An 18,367-nucleotide genomic window follows, 5' to 3' on the forward strand; every position below is an offset into this window, starting at 1 on the left:
AATGACGCAGTGAAGCATAAAGAAATCATGTTTTTGATTCACCATTTCCACTCACCTTGCCTCTCCCCACAATTCATGCTCCATTCTGTAAATGGAAGAAGAACTCATTCTTGCCGTTAACCAGTTCCCTGTGCTATTTAACCCTACCCTTTTCAATTACGCAGTGTGGCTTGAGCAACATCTCAACAGCGACTCTGCATCAATGTAGCTGGTCAAACTTGGTAGTGTGAATGCAGCATGACGCCTGACACTTGTTGCTGCGTCACGGTTGTTACGTGCTACGAAAATACATAATGCTCCAATGACGCAGTGAAGCGTCAATCAATCAGATGTTTGTGTTTCACCATTTCCACTCCCTTCTCTTTTTCCACAAATTCCTGCTCCGTTCTGGAGCAGGAATGAGAAAAAACTCATTCTGTGCTATGTAACCCTATACCATTTCATTTAGTGTGGCTTGAGCAAGACTTCAATGGCCACTCAGCAGCAGTGTACTGTAGCTGGCCACGCTTGGTTGTTTTACAGCTTTGGTCGTCACTAGTGTGAACGTGGTATGAATGGCATGTGCCCTAGTTAACAAACAACAGGGTAAATAGACACATAACTGTGCAATGTGCAATGTAGTGCTTCAAAGAAACGATTAGGCCTACCAGATAACAATCAAACCTAGCATCTGTCTAAACTAAACATGCTATTTAAAAATTATCAAAGCAAAACGAATCTAAATAACAAAAATATGTGAACAAGGATAAGAGCTCAAAATAAGAGCTCATTTAGGCCAATTAGCTTAATCAATGAAAGATTTAAAAAAAAAAAAATATCTAAATGAATATATATCACAATATCACATGAAACCATAATTAAAGATTTGTCTGACAATCACTTTGGTTGAATAAACATTTGATGGAGGTTTTATAAAAGATATCTCAGAGCTAATACCACTTTAGATCTTCAAGCTCATCCCATAATATAATTAATTACCAGCTTATGGACTATAAGCTGCAGTATTGCTGCTGAAGTCACAGTGACAACCGTATCTGTCTCTTTCTGCAACACCAACGATGAAGTATGTGTCAGGGTCAACTAAGGCGTGAAGACTAGGCCTGCTGGTGGCCTCAACGCTTCCAAGAGAGGAAGCGGGGAGTTGTCTGTTTCCCTCCATGATGTCCCTTTGCTAAGCTGTGGCACACTGATTTAGCTCCTGAATGCCACTCATTGTCCCTCTTAAGTGGTGCCAAAGCATGTGCTTTTATACAGACCCACCGAGGAACAGGCATGTTGTTTCTGTAGCTGTGAGCCAGTCTGTTAAGTTGTTGCAGGCGACAGGGTTTGATTTTTGATGTATTGACATTATGAGAATCTTTGGTGTGGCTGCAGTTCAGTAGGGCATACTGCAATTAGTGCCATGTTTCTATGAACAGGAAATTGAGAGGTTAATGAGCGGTTGGTGGCGGATATTTCCTTTGCCCAGGAAATACCTAATCCTCAGGGACTGTGTTTTAGTATGGTAGGGAATTTGAGGTAGTAAAATGTAATGGCTTGCCAACTGTTTTGCGTGCCAGACTTGCTCTTATTTAGAGGCCTGCTTCTTCACAGGTCCTCACACAGCGTGTGTGCCAAAGCTCTAACCACTTAACCCTTGACTGAGCAAGCTTGCCTGCACTCTAATGAATGACACTCCTCTGCAAAATAGATTCTGCCCTACGTGCAGTCGACAACAATAACATTTATGTCGAGGGTCAGATTAAAGCAGTGAAGGCCTGTGAAATTCAGCCAATTCCCACTATGGCATAGTTTTCAGCATAGTATATAGGGAATCGGGTGAACAGTCACTGGGTTTGATGACCCCAGAATCTTTCATGCTGTGGTGCATTCTTATCGAGTTGCCAAAACCAATCAGCTGTGAAGAATGGCCACATGCACCAACTTCAAGCGAATCAATACTTTCATCAACCGCAGGTCAAGTCAACCCCTGGAACCTGGCCAAATGCATGGGGAAATGAATAGTTTGAATATCTTTAGCCATGACTTTCCTTGCAACTACTTTGCAATGCTTTTGCTGGAGCCCTTCAATGGTTTTTCAAAAATGCTTCGTTCCCCCGAACTTGCAGCCAAGTCACCCATGTCTTTTTTTTATTTTACATAATACTGGAAGTACAGGTTTGAAGTGTGATGCATTCGATGTGTGGGCTGGCTGTTTGTGTGGATCCCTGCCCCAGATGATTACTACGTTCTGAAGGGTGCTCAGGCAGCCTCATACACAACAACAAGTTGACATGTTACAGCTGTGACTGACGAGCCATGAAACACGGTCTTGAAGGTAAGGAGAGGGCTTGTTTTACGACCTTACCTGGTCTTGCTTCTGAAACTGTAGGAAGTCAGCACAACTGCTGGATATTAAGGATGTTTGGGCTTCTGCCATTTCCTCACTTTCCTCACTTTCTAATAACAAATGAAATTAAATATAGGGATTGCACTACTGCACAACTTGGCATGCTACTTGTTAAGGTGAAGGAGGTGTTTCCACCCAGGAAATGCACTGTACTGAGTCCCTGATTTAAAAATATATATATTTTGTTTTTATTTTAATCAGGGATTTGGTAGTATAATAAAGGCTACAGGAATTTGGCATGCTACACTACAGGCAGAGATCGTTTAATAAGAAAGGCAGTTGCACATTTATTTGGCATGCTACACTATACAGGCAGAGATCGTTTAATATGAAAGGCAGTTGCACATTTATTTGGCATGCTACACTATACAGGCAGAGATCGTTTAATATGAAAGGCAGTCACAATTTTTCTTCATCAGTCAGTCAAATACACCTAAAAAATTATCAGTGTTAATTGATCCATTTGTAACTCTGAGAGTGTACTAATGTATCTACCCAAATGGACCACTATGTGTCCATTTGGTTACACTTGTAACCCACTTGGTTACACTTGTACTCTGAGTTAAATTATCACTGAGGATTTTACTGTGTAGTTTAAAAAAAAAGGGGTGGAATATGGGGTGGATGTTATGTGCAGTGCAAAAGGCAATCAGTTAACATATCTACATTGCATACAGTGATCAGTCATGATACTGATCACTGCTGATTCACAGATTCTGTTCTTTTCCTTAAACATTGATTTGTGTTTACTTTGAGATACTCAACTACATTTACAGGCAACAACTAGACAGGCATGCACACACAAACACATACACATACATACCCACACCTAACTACATTCATGCGAAACACCCATACGCTAATGTTTCCTCTAGAACAGTTTCTCAACCATGAGGTGGGTTATAGGGGTGCAACACTTAATTTAACTACTCGATTTAATCTACTATAAATAAAAAGATTTTGATCATTGCGTTGCAACGCATTGTGAGCATGTAGATCTGTATTCTTTAAATTATTTTTGGTTGATCATGAGACTAATCGATTTAGTCTGTTATAAAAAAGTTGAATTTGTTCCTGTTGATTCGTTGATATACTGTATAAAAAGTAAAAATACAAATGTTCTTCTGGACTATTTCATTATCTAAAAAGAAATCAATAGAATAATAATAGAATTTTGCATTGTGAAATCGACTATTCATTACAGTAGTACTGCTTGCCATGTATGCATATGGCCTACATTTTTTACCAGTTATGGGGGGTCACTGACTAAATATAGACACACTTATGCACACACGCACACACACATGCACGAGAGAGCAAGACATACAATAGAGATCCATGACTGGTTTTGATGAGCACTTCTTCACCTGACTCAGTCGACCAAACAAAAAACCCTTTGAAATTCATGGCGGTGGGATTAGGAACTAGTTGTAAAAACCTGCCCAGCATATCTCAGCAAGCTCTTAATGCTTAAGAGCTTTTCTAGAACACACCAAGAATTGGCTTAATTATATATTCCTTCTCATCACATTTTCCTTTAAGTTTTACAGAATTATTAAGTAGTTGAACTTATTTGACACAGCGACATGGCTCCTGTACTTCTTATAAAGCAACCTAGGAAGGAGAAAGTGTTTGAGAAGATCCAGTCATGTTTGTTCAAGATTCGATTGTGTTTGTTGGCTGTCTTCATCTCTGTCAGCAGTGACATGTTTGAGGAACTACGAAACCTACTCCTCCTATCATTGTTGCATTAACTATGTTGACAATGTACTTTTTTCCCCCTCTGAAAACATTTAGTAAATCATCCCTGTCATAGCTCTACACATAGTTTGATGACAATAGCCATCATCATTACACTAGATGTAACCTGCCTTGCTGTCTCTCTTGCCTTTCTTTCATTATATTAATTGTCTACAATTTACTGCTTTTTAATCTCTGTGATCCTACGTTGCAGCATATCAAGTTGTTTGTTAACAGGTTTGATCTGATGGGTGCATGCATTTTGTAATTGTGTAGTGCGTGACCTTTGCTCAAAGTCAAAGGTAACAGCCTAGCAATTACCAGAAAATGCCAAAGGCAACAACTGTGGTTATGGAGGAAATGCATCATAGCAAAGGCATATGGGAAAGGACAAGGGTTGTTATTTAGTTATTACAGCGTGTCAAGATGTTGATGAGGCATCAAACAGGAATTCACCCTGATGAACAGCACTGGTTCCGGAGGTGCTTGAACTAACAAGGACCAATGTTCCGGCCGGATCATGAGCTCTGACTCAGAAAATACAGTCACAAGCCAGCGTAACCTCTCTGAATTCATTTAGTGAGTTTCTTGCTGCATGGCATAATGATGGTAAACAGTTATCATAAGCATAGAATAGAATTACAATTACAATTTACAAGGCAGTATCCAGAGTGGCTTACAAGTGTGAGATCCAAGTAAATGACTAACCCTAGTCAACAAACAGAGTCACATAAGTAGAGTGCAAAGAAAACAATTTAGCGCTTCAAAGAAACTAGCTTACCAGGTAAACATCAAATCTATCTGAACAACATTATTTTTAAGATTCTTAGCATTTGTGGTCAAGCAAGAAAATAACTACCGGTAAACAGATTCACAGGAGCGAAAACATAATCGCTCGCCTTCGGCCGTTCCGGGCCTCCCGGCAGGGATAAACAAACATAATTATGTGAACAGGTAACCTAATCATCTACATAGTATAACTAGCATATATCAACACATGCCACAAGAACAGATACAAGGACATGAGAATACTAAGGGTTGAAGTAGAGTCTGAAGAGGTGAGTTCTCAGACTGTGACGGAAAATCGGGAGCGAGTCGGGGGAGTGGGGGGGGGGGGGTGTTATTCCATAGCTTGGAAGCCAGGGATACCAGCTCAGTGGCCTTGTGGTTAGAGTGTCCGCCCTGAGTCTGTGAGGTCAAGGTTCAATTCCTGGCCTTGTCTACCAGAGACTATAAAAAATGCTTCCCATTGCCTCCCTGCTTGGCTCTCACCATAAAGGGTTGGATTGGGGGTAAGTCAATGCGACACGCTAGCGTCATGTCCAGCAGGTGTACTTTGTACATCAAGCTGCCTCATGCTAAGGAAACAGAAGATAGGCTTGAACTATTGGCCACAAGGCCTTGGGAATCGTTGGTTCACAAGGCTATACTTTATTGACAGTGCTTACTTGGAAGCCAGGAGGAAGAAGAGTCTAGAATGCCAAAGCGTTGACCAGGGTGTTTTAGGGAAGGGACGAACATACTTCCATGTATTAGCTAAGTGAGTGGTAAGGGGTTGGATCATGTCCTGAAGGTAAGGGGATGCCATGCCCTTGACTGCTTTGCAGGCCATCACCAGTGTTTTGTACTCGGTGTGACAGTAACCGGAAGTTAGTGAAGGGAACGCAAAAGAGGGAAGAAGTGTGAAAATTCTGGGAGGTTGAAGACCAGGTGTGTCGTAGCATGCATGTCAGCAACTACTCTTAAAGATTATGATGTATTCTGTTCTATTACTGTTCTGTTTCATTTCTTTATTTTAGTTAAACAAACAAACAAACAAACCAACACACACATTGTCTGAGTCTATATATACTTTACATACTATATGTATATGAGGGTCTATATACTGTATTGTGATTGGCTAATCCACCTCATTTACTTAATTGTCTCCGCCAGGCCGAAAGGCATGGCGAGAGTATGTTTTACCCCCTGTCCGTCCGTCCGTGTGTCCGTACGTCCGTCCGTCATTCTGTCTGTGTACAGCTAATCTCCGGCACCGTTGGCCCGGTCGCTGCGAAACTGTGCACACACACTCCCTGGATGCCAATTCAGAACCTCTGCCCCAAACTTTTCACATGGGCCTGTTATAGCGCCACAAGGAGGCCGATTTGTGCGAAACCCATTTTTGTCTCCGCCAGGCCGAAAGGCATAGCGAGAGAGTATGTTTTGCCCCCTGTCCGTCCGTCCGTGTGTCCGTCCGTGTGTCCGTCAATCTGTCTGTGTACAGCTAATCTCCGGCACCTTTGGCTTGCTCGCAGCGAAACTGTGCACACACACTCCCTGGATGCCACAGCAGAACCTCTGCCCCAAATTTTTCACATGGGCCTTTTATAGCGCCACCAGGAGGCCGATTTGATTTTGTCCGAAAATCCCACGAATCGGTACACAGTATCTCTATAGTCATTAAACGAAACTAGTCTTTCAGATTTTTCATATTCCATCCTGATTGGCTAAAAATGGCTTCCAAAGTTTGCAGGAGTGCTCCGTTTTGAACAAAATGCCTCAATTTATGAACACAGCATACAATTCCCTTGAAATTTTGCACGCGTATTTCCACTATGCCGAGGAAGAAATGCCACTTGAAAATTTTCAAATCAGCCTCATGGTGGCGCTATAACAGGCCGATTCGCGTTTTTACCTATAACTGCACTGATCGGTGTAAAAATGTGTAAGCGCACTCCCTAGAGGTCAAAGAAAAACCCTTGCCCTGCATTTTTCACATCTGCCTTTTATAGCGCCACCAGGAGGCCGACTTATGTAAAACAATTGTTTTTATATTACTCCTTCCGATTTTATCCAAATTTCACGCAAATCGGTACACATGATCTCTATAGTCATGTCATCAAGACGGATGTGTTTGCTTTTTCATATTCCATCCTGATTGGCTAAGATTGACATCTGAAGTTTGCAGTAGTGGCTTGTTTTGAACAAAATGCTGCAAATCATGAACGCAGCATCCGATTGCGGTCAAACTTTCCACGCACATTCACACTATGTTGAGGAGCAAATGCCACCTTTTTAACATTGGCCTATTATAGCGCCACCAGCAGGTCTTATTTAGCAAAACACATTTTTGGAACAAAATGCCTCAAATCATGAATGCAGTGTCCGATTGCCGTGCAAGGCCTAAGAACAAATGGCACCCTTTTCACATTGGCCTATTATAGCGCCACCAGGAGGCCACAATAACCTACCTGACCTGGCGGAGACCTGTGCTCCGAGGAGCACTTTTTCTAGTTTGTAATTGTAACCTAGCAATGGTTACTATTGGTAACAAAACAAAGTAGTCTTTCTTGCCTATGCTTTCTAAAGATTAATAGTGAAACTGTGATTTTATAGAAACATCACACATCCCAACACCCACAACAATAAATGCAGGTGACATCATATATGTATTTACCCTAGACTAGACAATGTATGTTATACAATATTGTATTGTAATGTATGTTATACAATATTGTATAACATACATTGTCTAGTCTAGGGTAAATACATTTTTGGGGAAAACAACAGTGTTCTGAATTCGTATTACCGGTAATACGAATTCAGAACACTGTTGTTTTCCCCCAAAATCTCTCAGCTCATTAATTTAAAAAAAAATCACTCCAGTTCTCAGATCTTTACATTGGCTTCCTGTCTGTCAAAGATTTGATTTAAAAAATACTACGGTTAGCTTATAAAGCACTGAATAGTGTAATACCAAAAAACATTTCTGAACTTCTGCTATGAACCATCCAGACATCACAGTTCATTTGGGACGGTCTGCTTTCTGTCCTCAGACTCAAAACTAAACATGGAGAAGCAGCCTTCAGTTATATGCACCACATATCTGGGTCAAAATCCCATCAAATTGCAGGTCTACAACCCTTTTAAATCAAGGCTGACAGATTTTCTGTTTTCCGTTGTCTTTATTAAATCATATCTGAGGCTTTTATTCTCATATTCATACTCTATTTTAGCTTTTATTTTATTTTCATTGTATTTAAAGGTTTTTATGATGTGTTTCTATTGCACTTTAATGCTGTTAAATGTTTTTGTGTAATGCACTATGATTGATCTTGTTGTTGAAATGTGCCTTACAGCTGTCATCCTTTTGTGTTTAGTTTTAGTTTTGTGTACATATGGTCTACACAGCCTGTCAACCTTTGTGTGAATATATAAGTGCTCATTTGCTTAGGTATGTGTGCGTAGTCTTCACCTTTGAGCCTTTTTCCATGGGTTTTTAAATGTGACTCTTCCTTAGCCATGGACACGATCCATTTGGAGTGGTGACAGATGTCCTCTCTTAAATAGACGCCCTAATTAAGTTTAGTCTTCTAGGTAGACAGTGCTGTTTAGGCCTAAAGGCAGGCACTGAAATGTTCACAAACACATCTCAGTGTTTGGCACAAAAAGCAGGAAAATAAATAATATGTGGCCTAAGTATTATTCACTTAGAGAGATCATGTCTATTTTCGGCATCTGCTTCTCCATTCTTACACTGCACAGTGAAATCCAGGGTGTTAACTTAACTCTGAACATGTATCAGTACCCTCAAGCACCGTACATTATGGTGGGGGTGAGGGTGGGCAATGACATTGTACCACCATGGTCTTGTGAAAGAGTGATGACTCCCTTCCGTTTTCAATGGGGCCAACAGACATTGCATTGAAGTCATTCAGATGTAACAGCGCGTAAATGGGTGTGCATATTTAGTGGAGGAGGGGAAGGATGGAGGGATGGTGGAAAAGTGGGTGACGGAGTGAAAAAAAGAGTATGAGGGAGAAAGGCAGGCCTGTACTTCCTCCGTTTCTCTAATGTTCCCTGAATAGCCCCGCGGCGTGGTTAAGGCTTTGTCCCTGGACATTGTCACAAGCTTAGAGGACCCTCCTCTGCCAAGCGAGAATCTATGGCGACATATGTCACTTCAGTGAATCTCCCATCGCTCCGTTAGTCACTTGAGTGGAGGGGCGGTCGGAGAGGCGTTTCCCTGTACCAGAGGAGAGGCGCAATGTGAGCTCTCTGGGGGTTGAAAGACAGTCCCAAGAAGTCAGGGATGTCCGTCAGAAAGAGTTTGTTGGAATGTTGCCCAGCCACTTCTGTCCTGTATGTTTTTTTAATGGATTTGCAGTGTGCTTGCTTGTGCTAGAGGTGGACTAAAGATTTAGAATGACTCAGATGCCAGTAAGTATTGTATATTTCATAAATAAGTGTTCTTGTTAGCCCCAGGGGAGCTGTGTGTCTGTGCACGTGTGTGTATTATGCGAGTGACTGTGTGTGCATGTGTCAGCATGACTTGCGTGCCAAGCACACGTAGATGTCGCACGTGTGGGACATTTGGGTATATTTCAGTGCATTCAGCTGCACCCGTGCAATCACACATGCTCAGTCTGTGGGGGTGGAGCTGTAATGTATACAGTGTATCCTGGCAAGGATTAGTGGCGTAGTTAGTAGACAGACAGTGCATGTGCTGGCCAACTATCGGCTCAGCAGACACAATCCCTTGGGATTTATGGGTATGCCCTACCATGTGTTCAGGTAATACATCCTTTGATTTCCCCAAACAAGTGTTTTCTGTTTACACTGGCAATACACCCAGTTTTACACTCAAAGGATTTTACTTTCCAGGTATAATCTGAATGATTTACAGCATGTTATGTCAACTGTGATTGTTTGAAGTAACATAAAAGCCACAGAGGTTGCATGTCAACACACGTGTAAGGCAATAAGTTGCCTAATCCACAAGGTTCTGCGGGGCTGTGCACCGATAAGACTTTTGTAGGGTTCAATCCGGCCATATGTTGTCTCCCACTTGTAAGGATAAACTCAGATCTGGATAAAAGGCCCCGCTTCTGTCAGCAGTAGAGTACACTCCCTCGTGCTTGACTCTGTTGGCTTTCCTGGGTTAAAGTGGTTTTCTGCATTCAGAGAATGTTGATTTAAATCACAGCACTCTTCTATCATTAGCCCCCTTTTGTTACAATGGTAGAATGATTGTCCAAAGTGCTCTCTAGTGTCTCTTCTGTGTGTGTGTGTGTGTGTGTGTGTGTGTGTGTGTGTGTGTGTGTGTGTGTGTGTGTGTGTGTGTGTGTGTGTGTGTGTGTGTGTGTGTGTGTGTGTGTGTGTGTGTGTGTGTGTGTGTGTGTGTGTGTATGCGTGCGTGCGTGCATGCGTGCGTGCGTGCACACGTGTGTCACCAAACATATTTTGAGTTTGAAGCAGTTGATTACACAGTGTGTTGGCCACTTTGTAATTGTTTGGTTGTGTGTGCATGTGTGTGCATGTGTGTGTGTGTGTGTGTGTGTGTGTGTGTGTGTGTGTGTGTGTGTGTGTGTGTGTGTGTGTGTGTGTGTGTGTGTGTGTGTGTGTGTGTGTGTGTGTGTGTGTGTGTCAGAGATCGTGCTATGACTTAAAATATATAGACCATCACAGCAGTGATTAGAGGTAAAGCAGCTCTGTAATTCATAAATACAAATGTGTAATCTATAAACATACTTCAGTTTGGACTCAGTCCACTATCTAACCAGCTTGGCTGGAGATTCAGACCACCGAAAGATAATCACATAAATCCTCATTGAGAGAGAGAAAAAAAAATGTTTTCATTTACTCTGATTTCGAGTAGCTTAATCCCAAATCTAGTGTAAGACAATTAGCATATTAACCTCTATTACTACGGTGGGACAACACAGTGCCTCAGAGGAACCCTGTATAGTATCATGTCATTGTGATGGTGGAATGTGATTGGTTTAACACCCCCCATTCTCTTGGTAGCAGGATTAGCATGGAGGGGCAAGCCCATTTGGCACTGCTAGCACTACTGCCTCAGTATGGGCAAACTGGGAGAACTAAGCTGTGTGAATACCAACATGGCTTACCACCGCAGACCAACCATCACAGGACTAGAAATCACCACCGCCAGCAGCTTAGCTGTTGTGCCAACGAGGGTTTATACTGCGAGCATGCCATTTGATGGCAGCAACTGCCGACCTATACTGTTCACAAGGAAATCCCCAGACAGGGTCTCTGCTGTGTTGTAATACAAGACCAGAACAATGAGTGGACAGCCACCGCCAGAGGATGGATTGGCTTGTCTGAATGAGGGCTTTTCTACCATCTAAGGACACAGTCTACACACAAAGGGGGAAGAACTAAACAAAAGTCAAAAAGCTATTACATACACAGTTGACAACGTAAAACCAAGCTCTAATGAAAAAGCACAAAAGCCTAAACGCACGTAAACATATGACAGACTTCAAGGGTTCAAGGATTCGGCAATCGTTGTCATTTCAGACATGTAGGTACATGACGGGGACAAAATGTGGTGCTCGGGTCCTGGTGTATAAAATCAGATGTAAAAAAGAACAAAAAAAGCAAGAGAGAAAACACCAAATCTGTCTATAGTGTGTTATCTTTTCTTTGCTTCTTTTATTTTAAATGTTTTAGATCAGATAGTTGTAATAGAGGAATTCGGCGAAAATAGCAGATCTGTAAGCTGACAACACGACATGTTGTGAGCTTGTAGATCGGCTATTTTCAGGTGTAGACTGTAGAGGGAAGAAAGGAGGGGGCCAAGTACAGACCCCTGGGGGACCCCGGTCAATGAAGTATATAGTTAAAAATGTGATAAAAATCTATCTGATTTTTCTTTTTCAAGATGAATGAAAGACTCTTTTTGTTCTATGTTTGTCTTTCTCAGATGCTCTGTGCCTTGAAAGGCCTACGTGACACAAGCTGATCAGAAGCACCTAAAGCCACAAGCCCACCAGGACAGTATTCTTCTCTCTACTGTCTCCATTCACCAGAGGAGGGGTCATGATGTCATTGTGGACACTAGGCCTCGCCCTCATGCTGACCTCAGGACTCTCAACCCTGAACATTCCCTTGGAAGGTATTGCTTTATTCATCCTAAAATGAAGAGATACCATGGATTTGTCTGTGATGTCATAACTACTGGAACTATCATCTAGCGCAGTGGTTCTCAAAGTAGGGTCCGGGGACCTCCAGGGGTCCTTGAGGGAGTTCCACTTTGGTTCCATTTGTACACTCTGAGATAAGGGGGTCTGTGGCCCAATGCATATCAAACTGGGGGTCCTTCAAATTAAAAAGGTTGAGAAAGACTAATAATGATACTATACTGTATTTTATAAAGTGCTTTTCAAAACAGAGTTGCGAAGTGCTTTACAATAGCAAAACACAATACAGCCATAAGGAAAAAACAGCAACTGTGAGTGAAAATCAAATAAACATCAATACAAAAATTATAATGGGGCCCTTGAACTGACCTGCTTTGTTTTCAAATAAACACATGAATTCTGGTGTCCTTATTTTTGGGCATGTCATTAAAGGACAACCTTTTCAAAAACCTTTCTCAAATTGAATATATTTCCCAAATTTCCCAAATAGCAGATCTACAAGGCAAGCTCGCAACACATTGTGAGCTTGTAGATCGCCTTTTTTGCTATTCATGGTACAACAAAAGTGTATAGGACTGAAGTGATTAAGACAAATTTATACTTTGGCCGTATGACCCGAACAGGGCCCTGTGAAAGTACAGGTTCCGACTGATTGTGACATCACTGTCCTAGCCTTGATATCTTAATTCTAGAATGAGTCGTGTGAAGTCCACTTCCATTTATCCACTTTGCAGCTATGTGCTACTGTGAGGATAAAGTTTTACGGCGATGATGGTGGCGATGAAGATAATCCATACATTTTTGTATGCTATACGACACGTATATTATGCTCTTGCTCATCAACAAAAATGCTGCATTTTCTAGTCCACTGGTTCCCAAACCTTTCAGGCCATGATCGACCCCCCAAAATAATCATATTTGACCCCCCACCCATTGGAGGGCCACTGATATATAGCAACCAAACAACAACAATGAATTTATTTGTATTTGTATTTGGCCGCGGACCCCCATCTCAAAATATTTTGTTCCAGGGACCCTCCCCCCCAGAAGCAAAGATTTTGGTTAAAATGTTTGCTTTAAAAGAATATGTATTGAAATATCTGCAAGAAAAATCAATATTTTTTTTAATAGCAGATCTACAAGCTCATAGCGTATATCTGCTATTTTTGAATAGCCAAAGAAACGGTAGCGTACCGTGGTTGCTTTGCTCAGGGTTTGTGGTCTATGAAACAAAATCCTAGTACAGTATGTCTTGTTATTGTATTTTACTATCACGTCTACTCTAAAGCTTGTCATTTGTTATGACATTGCTGTCTGCAATTCTGCCATGTTGCTGACATGGCCGTCATCCAAGACATTAGAGGAGAGAAACTCATGGCGGTTGTGTTTTCTCCCGTTTCGCTTACCACGGCTGAACGCTGTCAAGTCGTTTGAAGTGTGATGCTTTAGATGCTGTGGTAATGGTTTTAGTAGTTTGAAGACAACGTGCTGTATAGGTCGTTATGCATGTGACAACGTTTTTTGTTGTTGTTTGTTGTTGTAACATTTGCATGTGCTTGTGGGTGTTCATCGTACAGTGGAGCAGCCTCCCACCATACTGTCTCACACATCCAGTCCTGTTATCGCCCTCCCCCTTGATGACAGCATTACTATGCAGTGTAAAGCCCAAGGCAACCCTCCTCCAGAGTAAGTGAAATCCATCTACTGTGCTCTGTCTCCGTTTACTCTCCTCACTGGTTTTCGGAGAAATCCTGGCCAACATTGATGTACAAATTTGAAATAATATACCAAAGAATCTCAGTGACTTGTTCCCATATGGCAGCCTTCAAATATTGCTCAAAGCTATGTAGCATCTATAACATCATCATGGCTTGTTATAAACTGACATTTATTCAAATATTTTTGATGAATAATTGCTTCCAACAGATATAGGTGGACAAGGGATGGCAAAGACTTTATCATTCCCCACAACTCGGCGATGGAGGCCGAGCACAACAAGGGCAGTTTTAGGCTGAACAACAGCCGCCTCTCTGAGTTCCAGGGGAAATATCGATGCTACGCCTCAAACAAACTCGGAACAGCAATGACACAGGAGATTGCAGTTATTGTTCCCAGTGAGTAACAGTTTATTGAGTTCAATGTGTTTTAAGTTGAAGTTAGATTTTAAGCTTGATTTGTGATCTTTAATATTCTGTGTGGGGAAATACGTCCTCTTTTGCCCCAACTATTAGGCTACTGAGCAGCGCCCGGGTAACAGCCTTAGTTCTAAGGCCAGTGCTTGGCAGGAGAATGTTCCTAACATTAATGTCTTTTGGTGGGAAGAAACTGGTGCAACTGTGAACACAGGGACTACATGCAAACTCAACTCAGAACGGCCGCAATTGGGCTCGAACCCAAGATAGAAAAAAGCCTATAGACATTTCTGGACATAATGATCCTCATTTATCAAAGTGGTGTAGACCAAAAAATGGGCGTAGGGCGAGATCACCTCAATTGTCTGCATTTATCAATCTATCGTGACTTTGACTTCAACGTACGGCCCGCTCAGATCTCACGTCTAGTCTGAGGCCGTGTAGACTTTGGCTACACCAGTTTGTTCCATCGTAGACATGCGGAGCAGCATTGTCTGACCATCTGACAGGCATCTGGACACATGTATCCACTCCAAAATGTATATCTAACACACTAATAAATAATCCCTGTGAAAATATAACATTTTATGAAGGCATACATGGACACACAACTATTTCCAAGTGACAATGACAAGCAATTAAAATCTAACATCCTATGTTAGCCTATTTGCAATGTTACAAATTAGGTGCTTAATCATTCACTCATTTAAACAAACTGCTTTAACTGTCATTCAGATAAGATTGCAGATCTGGCTGCATTGGCTATTTGAAAATAGCATAACGCGTCGCATTATGAGCTTGTACAGTAGATCTGCCATTTTCAAAATATACAAGCGCTTATGCGAGAGCATTTTTGGTAGTCAGGACCGGCGCCACTGTAATCTTTTCATGGATAGTGAGGTTTCCAAACTTATATACAGTAGCGTGTCCTATGGAGCTAGGTGCAACCTGGGTTAGGGTTAGAAACACGACGCTTCAAACCTTAAAACATTTGGGCCACCGGGAGATCGGAGATATAACCATCCAGCACACACCACCCTTCATCCATTAATGTTTATGCATTCGTTCATCAATCACTTCATAAACGTTCAGATTATGACTGCCTTGCCAGGCTACCTCTCATTAACGTGACTCACGGGGAATACACGATTGCTTTATTTTAGTGTAACTCGAAAGCGCACTGTGAACGTCGATAATAGATTAAATGAATATTCAAACGTATTCCATTCATGACGATGTGATTGGTGTCATTCATGTAGGCTACTAATCTACTTAGACAAAGATTGTACTGTCACGGAATACATGAAAGACTGCTGTTTCTACAGTGAGACAAAAGTGCATGTGTGCGTGTGTGTGTGTGTGTGTGTGTGTGTGTTTGTGTATGTAGTTGGACACGACATGACAGGCAGCGAGGCGGGTGGGGGAACCTCTTTCTTATTGGCTTTCCATACGTTGTTTGTTCGTATTCCGGTTGTTCAATTTTCTTTTCAAAAACGTCAACAACATCAATGGCGCTCTGGGCTTATGAAAATTTGGAGGTCGGCGACGGCAATGGCACTGGATGAGTTAATAGGAAAGAAAAAAGTCTATTAGACTATATACTATGTCCTTTTTTCACAGGGGTCCCCAAGTTTCCAAAGGAGAAGTCTAAGCCTATTGTTGTTGACGAGGGCCAACCAATCATACTACGGTGTAATCCACCAGAGGGCGTGCCCCCACGCCTGATCTACTGGATGAATATCGGTAAGTCAACTGAGACTCTACTGAGAATCATAATCAAGTTTGTAGCATCAATGTTGGGGGCTTTTTTTTAGCTTGGCGTTCTTTTAGATTAGATATACAAATACACACACTTGATGGTTTGGCCAAGTGTGTCAAGTGGGAGTATTATCTCCACATTATACTCTCTGTGTTTCCTTCCACCAACAGAGGAAATGTTTTTTTCGTGTTAATGGCCATCTTAACTCTGTCTGAAGAGGCGTTTCAATAGGAATTGAGACCTCTCGCTAGGCCCTCGGGAGTTTTGCTGCCAGCCTAAACGCACTGGTGATACCTCAAGGACACTGGCTTCTTTCAAGCATAAGCCAGTGTGTATAGCAGTTCTGGAGTTATTCCTACAGAACAAGCATTGAGTGGAATATCTCTTGTGCCCAAGACTATTTTGGGCCTTTTTTTTGCCTTTATTGATAGTCCACAGTGAAGAGAGACAGGAAACAGGGAGAGAGAGTCAGGGAGTGACATGCTAAGGGTCTGCCGGGAACCTTCAGACTTGCCGTCAGGTGTCAGAGCCTATGTGGTGTGCTCCTTAACCACTCAGCCATCGTCACCCACGATTTTTTATTTCAAGTAGATTTTCTTTTTCTACTTTAGAGAACATTTTCAGATGCATAACACATCTAGATTCCTAGGGGGATTTTGAAGATGTCACTCAGATGTAATATTTAAAAGACAATTTCCCAGTAAAATGGGAATCACTACAACATCATTAAAGATGTATGAAGGACCCATCCCTAGGTACAGCTTGATTTGTTTTCATTCTAATTTTACCCAAAATAAATTTCTACCTCACAAGACCTTTACAAATTCCATTTTAAGAGTTGTTTTTGCAGTTATGTTATTGGCATCCATTTCCTGGCTTGGCATAGTTGAAATATCCCCCTTGTTTGAATGACTTGTAATTAGCTTGTTCGATTCCAGACAGTCAATGAAAGTGCAACGGCATGCAGCAACATGCTAACATGCTCATTCAGGCCACCTCTGCTCTGAGCTTGTGATGGATTTGTGCATCCTCATGCACATTTTAGAAACACAACTACTTACTTAGAAACAAATATTACTTGTCAAAATAACTATCTGTTTCCCCAGGGTAGGTCCATTTCCTGAAAAGTAACCCTTTAGACATACAGTACAAGGTTTCCGCCTGACAGTGATGATATTTAACACAATTCAGGATTCTTCCTTGAATGCAAGGGAAACAACCAATGAGTAAAATACCATTTTCTCAAAACAGGATGTTAAATACTGGCGATGGTTTATCCGATGAATGGATGGCACAGTCAGTGACCCGAGACTTGCATAATGGCTCTATCCAACTGAATATGGCTCTATACAGCTGAATACACTGCCATTGGATCTATAAAGGAAACCTCTCAAGGGCACATCCATTTGTGTCCTCTCTATATGAAACTAAGCTGAATTGGAATACTGATGTCATGTAAATTGACCTGAGTGCCACCCACCTCCTGACTGTCAACTGTCATTGAAATACAATTAATGTGTCTTGTCATGTTGGCGTATCAGGTGGGCTTTCATTTGGTGTCATATACAATCAATTCATCACAGAGAAGCTATTGATTTTACCCTTGAAGAGCGTCCATGACTCCTTTGAGTGTATTTTAAAGGTCCAGAGGTCACAACTAGGGATTAGATTCCATACCATCAAACATTGTACCCTAATGAGAAATCAAACAGTATGTTGTCATTATTTCTCTGTTGCTTCTGTACAACTATACTTGAGGGACAAGAGCAGTGGTGGAAAAAGTACTACATTTTTTTACTTAAGTAAAAGTATTAATACATGCAATGTAAAGATACTCTGTTACAAGTAAAAGTCCGGAATTCAAAATTTACTTGAGTAAAAGTACAAAAGTATTGGTATCAAAATGTACTTAAAGTACAAAACTTTTGCAGAATTTCCCATTTCAAAAGTTTTCAAATGTTTAAAATGTAAAAAAATAATTTGAAAATAGCAGATCTACAAGCTCACAATGCGTCGCGAGTAAAAGCACAATATTTGCCTCTGAGATGTAGTGGAGTAGAAGTAAAAGTACTGAAGATTGGAAATACTCCAGTAAAGTAAAAATAACTCAAAATTGTACTTAAGGGCGCGCTCCCACCGCACTTTTATTTTACCTCTGGGGCAGAATCTGCCAATGCATTGTCAATGTAAATGCGTGGATTCACGCGAGAGCAGATTTTTCCGCCTGTCGCGCAGACCTTGCGTTTATCTGCTCTACACGACTTGTCCATTGGAAGCAGAAAACTGCTGGAGGCAGGAGCTGATTTTCCCCCTCTGTCCAATCGGGTGAGTTGAAGGCGGACCGTCCCAAGATTCAGGAAGCACCATGGTGCTCTAGGCAGCAGGCCGTGCGGGCTACGGGGATGGTCTAACACTG

At 41.6% G+C, this 18,367-nt stretch overlaps 1 protein-coding gene across 6 annotated transcripts in view; it reads left to right on the forward strand.

The window, feature by feature from the left end:
- The window catches only part of LOC308096262 (neural cell adhesion molecule L1-like protein), a 92,449-nt gene that overhangs the window by 27,562 nt on the left and 46,520 nt on the right, over positions 1-18,367 (forward strand). For 4 of the 6 annotated variants that reach the window (XM_080443633.1, XM_080443637.1, XM_080443638.1 and 1 more), the window contains exons 2-5: positions 11,844-12,035; positions 13,638-13,746; positions 13,987-14,174; positions 15,813-15,935. In XM_080443633.1, coding sequence (XP_080299759.1) covers positions 11,960-12,035; positions 13,638-13,746; positions 13,987-14,174; positions 15,813-15,935 — 496 coding nt within the window. In that variant the 5' untranslated portion in view covers positions 11,844-11,959. Of the gene's footprint in view, positions 1-2,181; positions 2,318-9,198; positions 9,332-11,843; positions 12,036-13,637; positions 13,747-13,986; positions 14,175-15,812; positions 15,936-18,367 lie in introns of those variants that run through there. The other 2 variants (XM_080443635.1, XM_080443636.1) reach the window with 2 other exon arrangements.

Source organism: Gymnoscopelus braueri (assembly GCF_963280865.1).
Source record: "Gymnoscopelus braueri genome assembly, chromosome: 12".
Lineage (NCBI taxonomy): Eukaryota > Metazoa > Chordata > Actinopteri > Myctophiformes > Myctophidae > Gymnoscopelus > Gymnoscopelus braueri.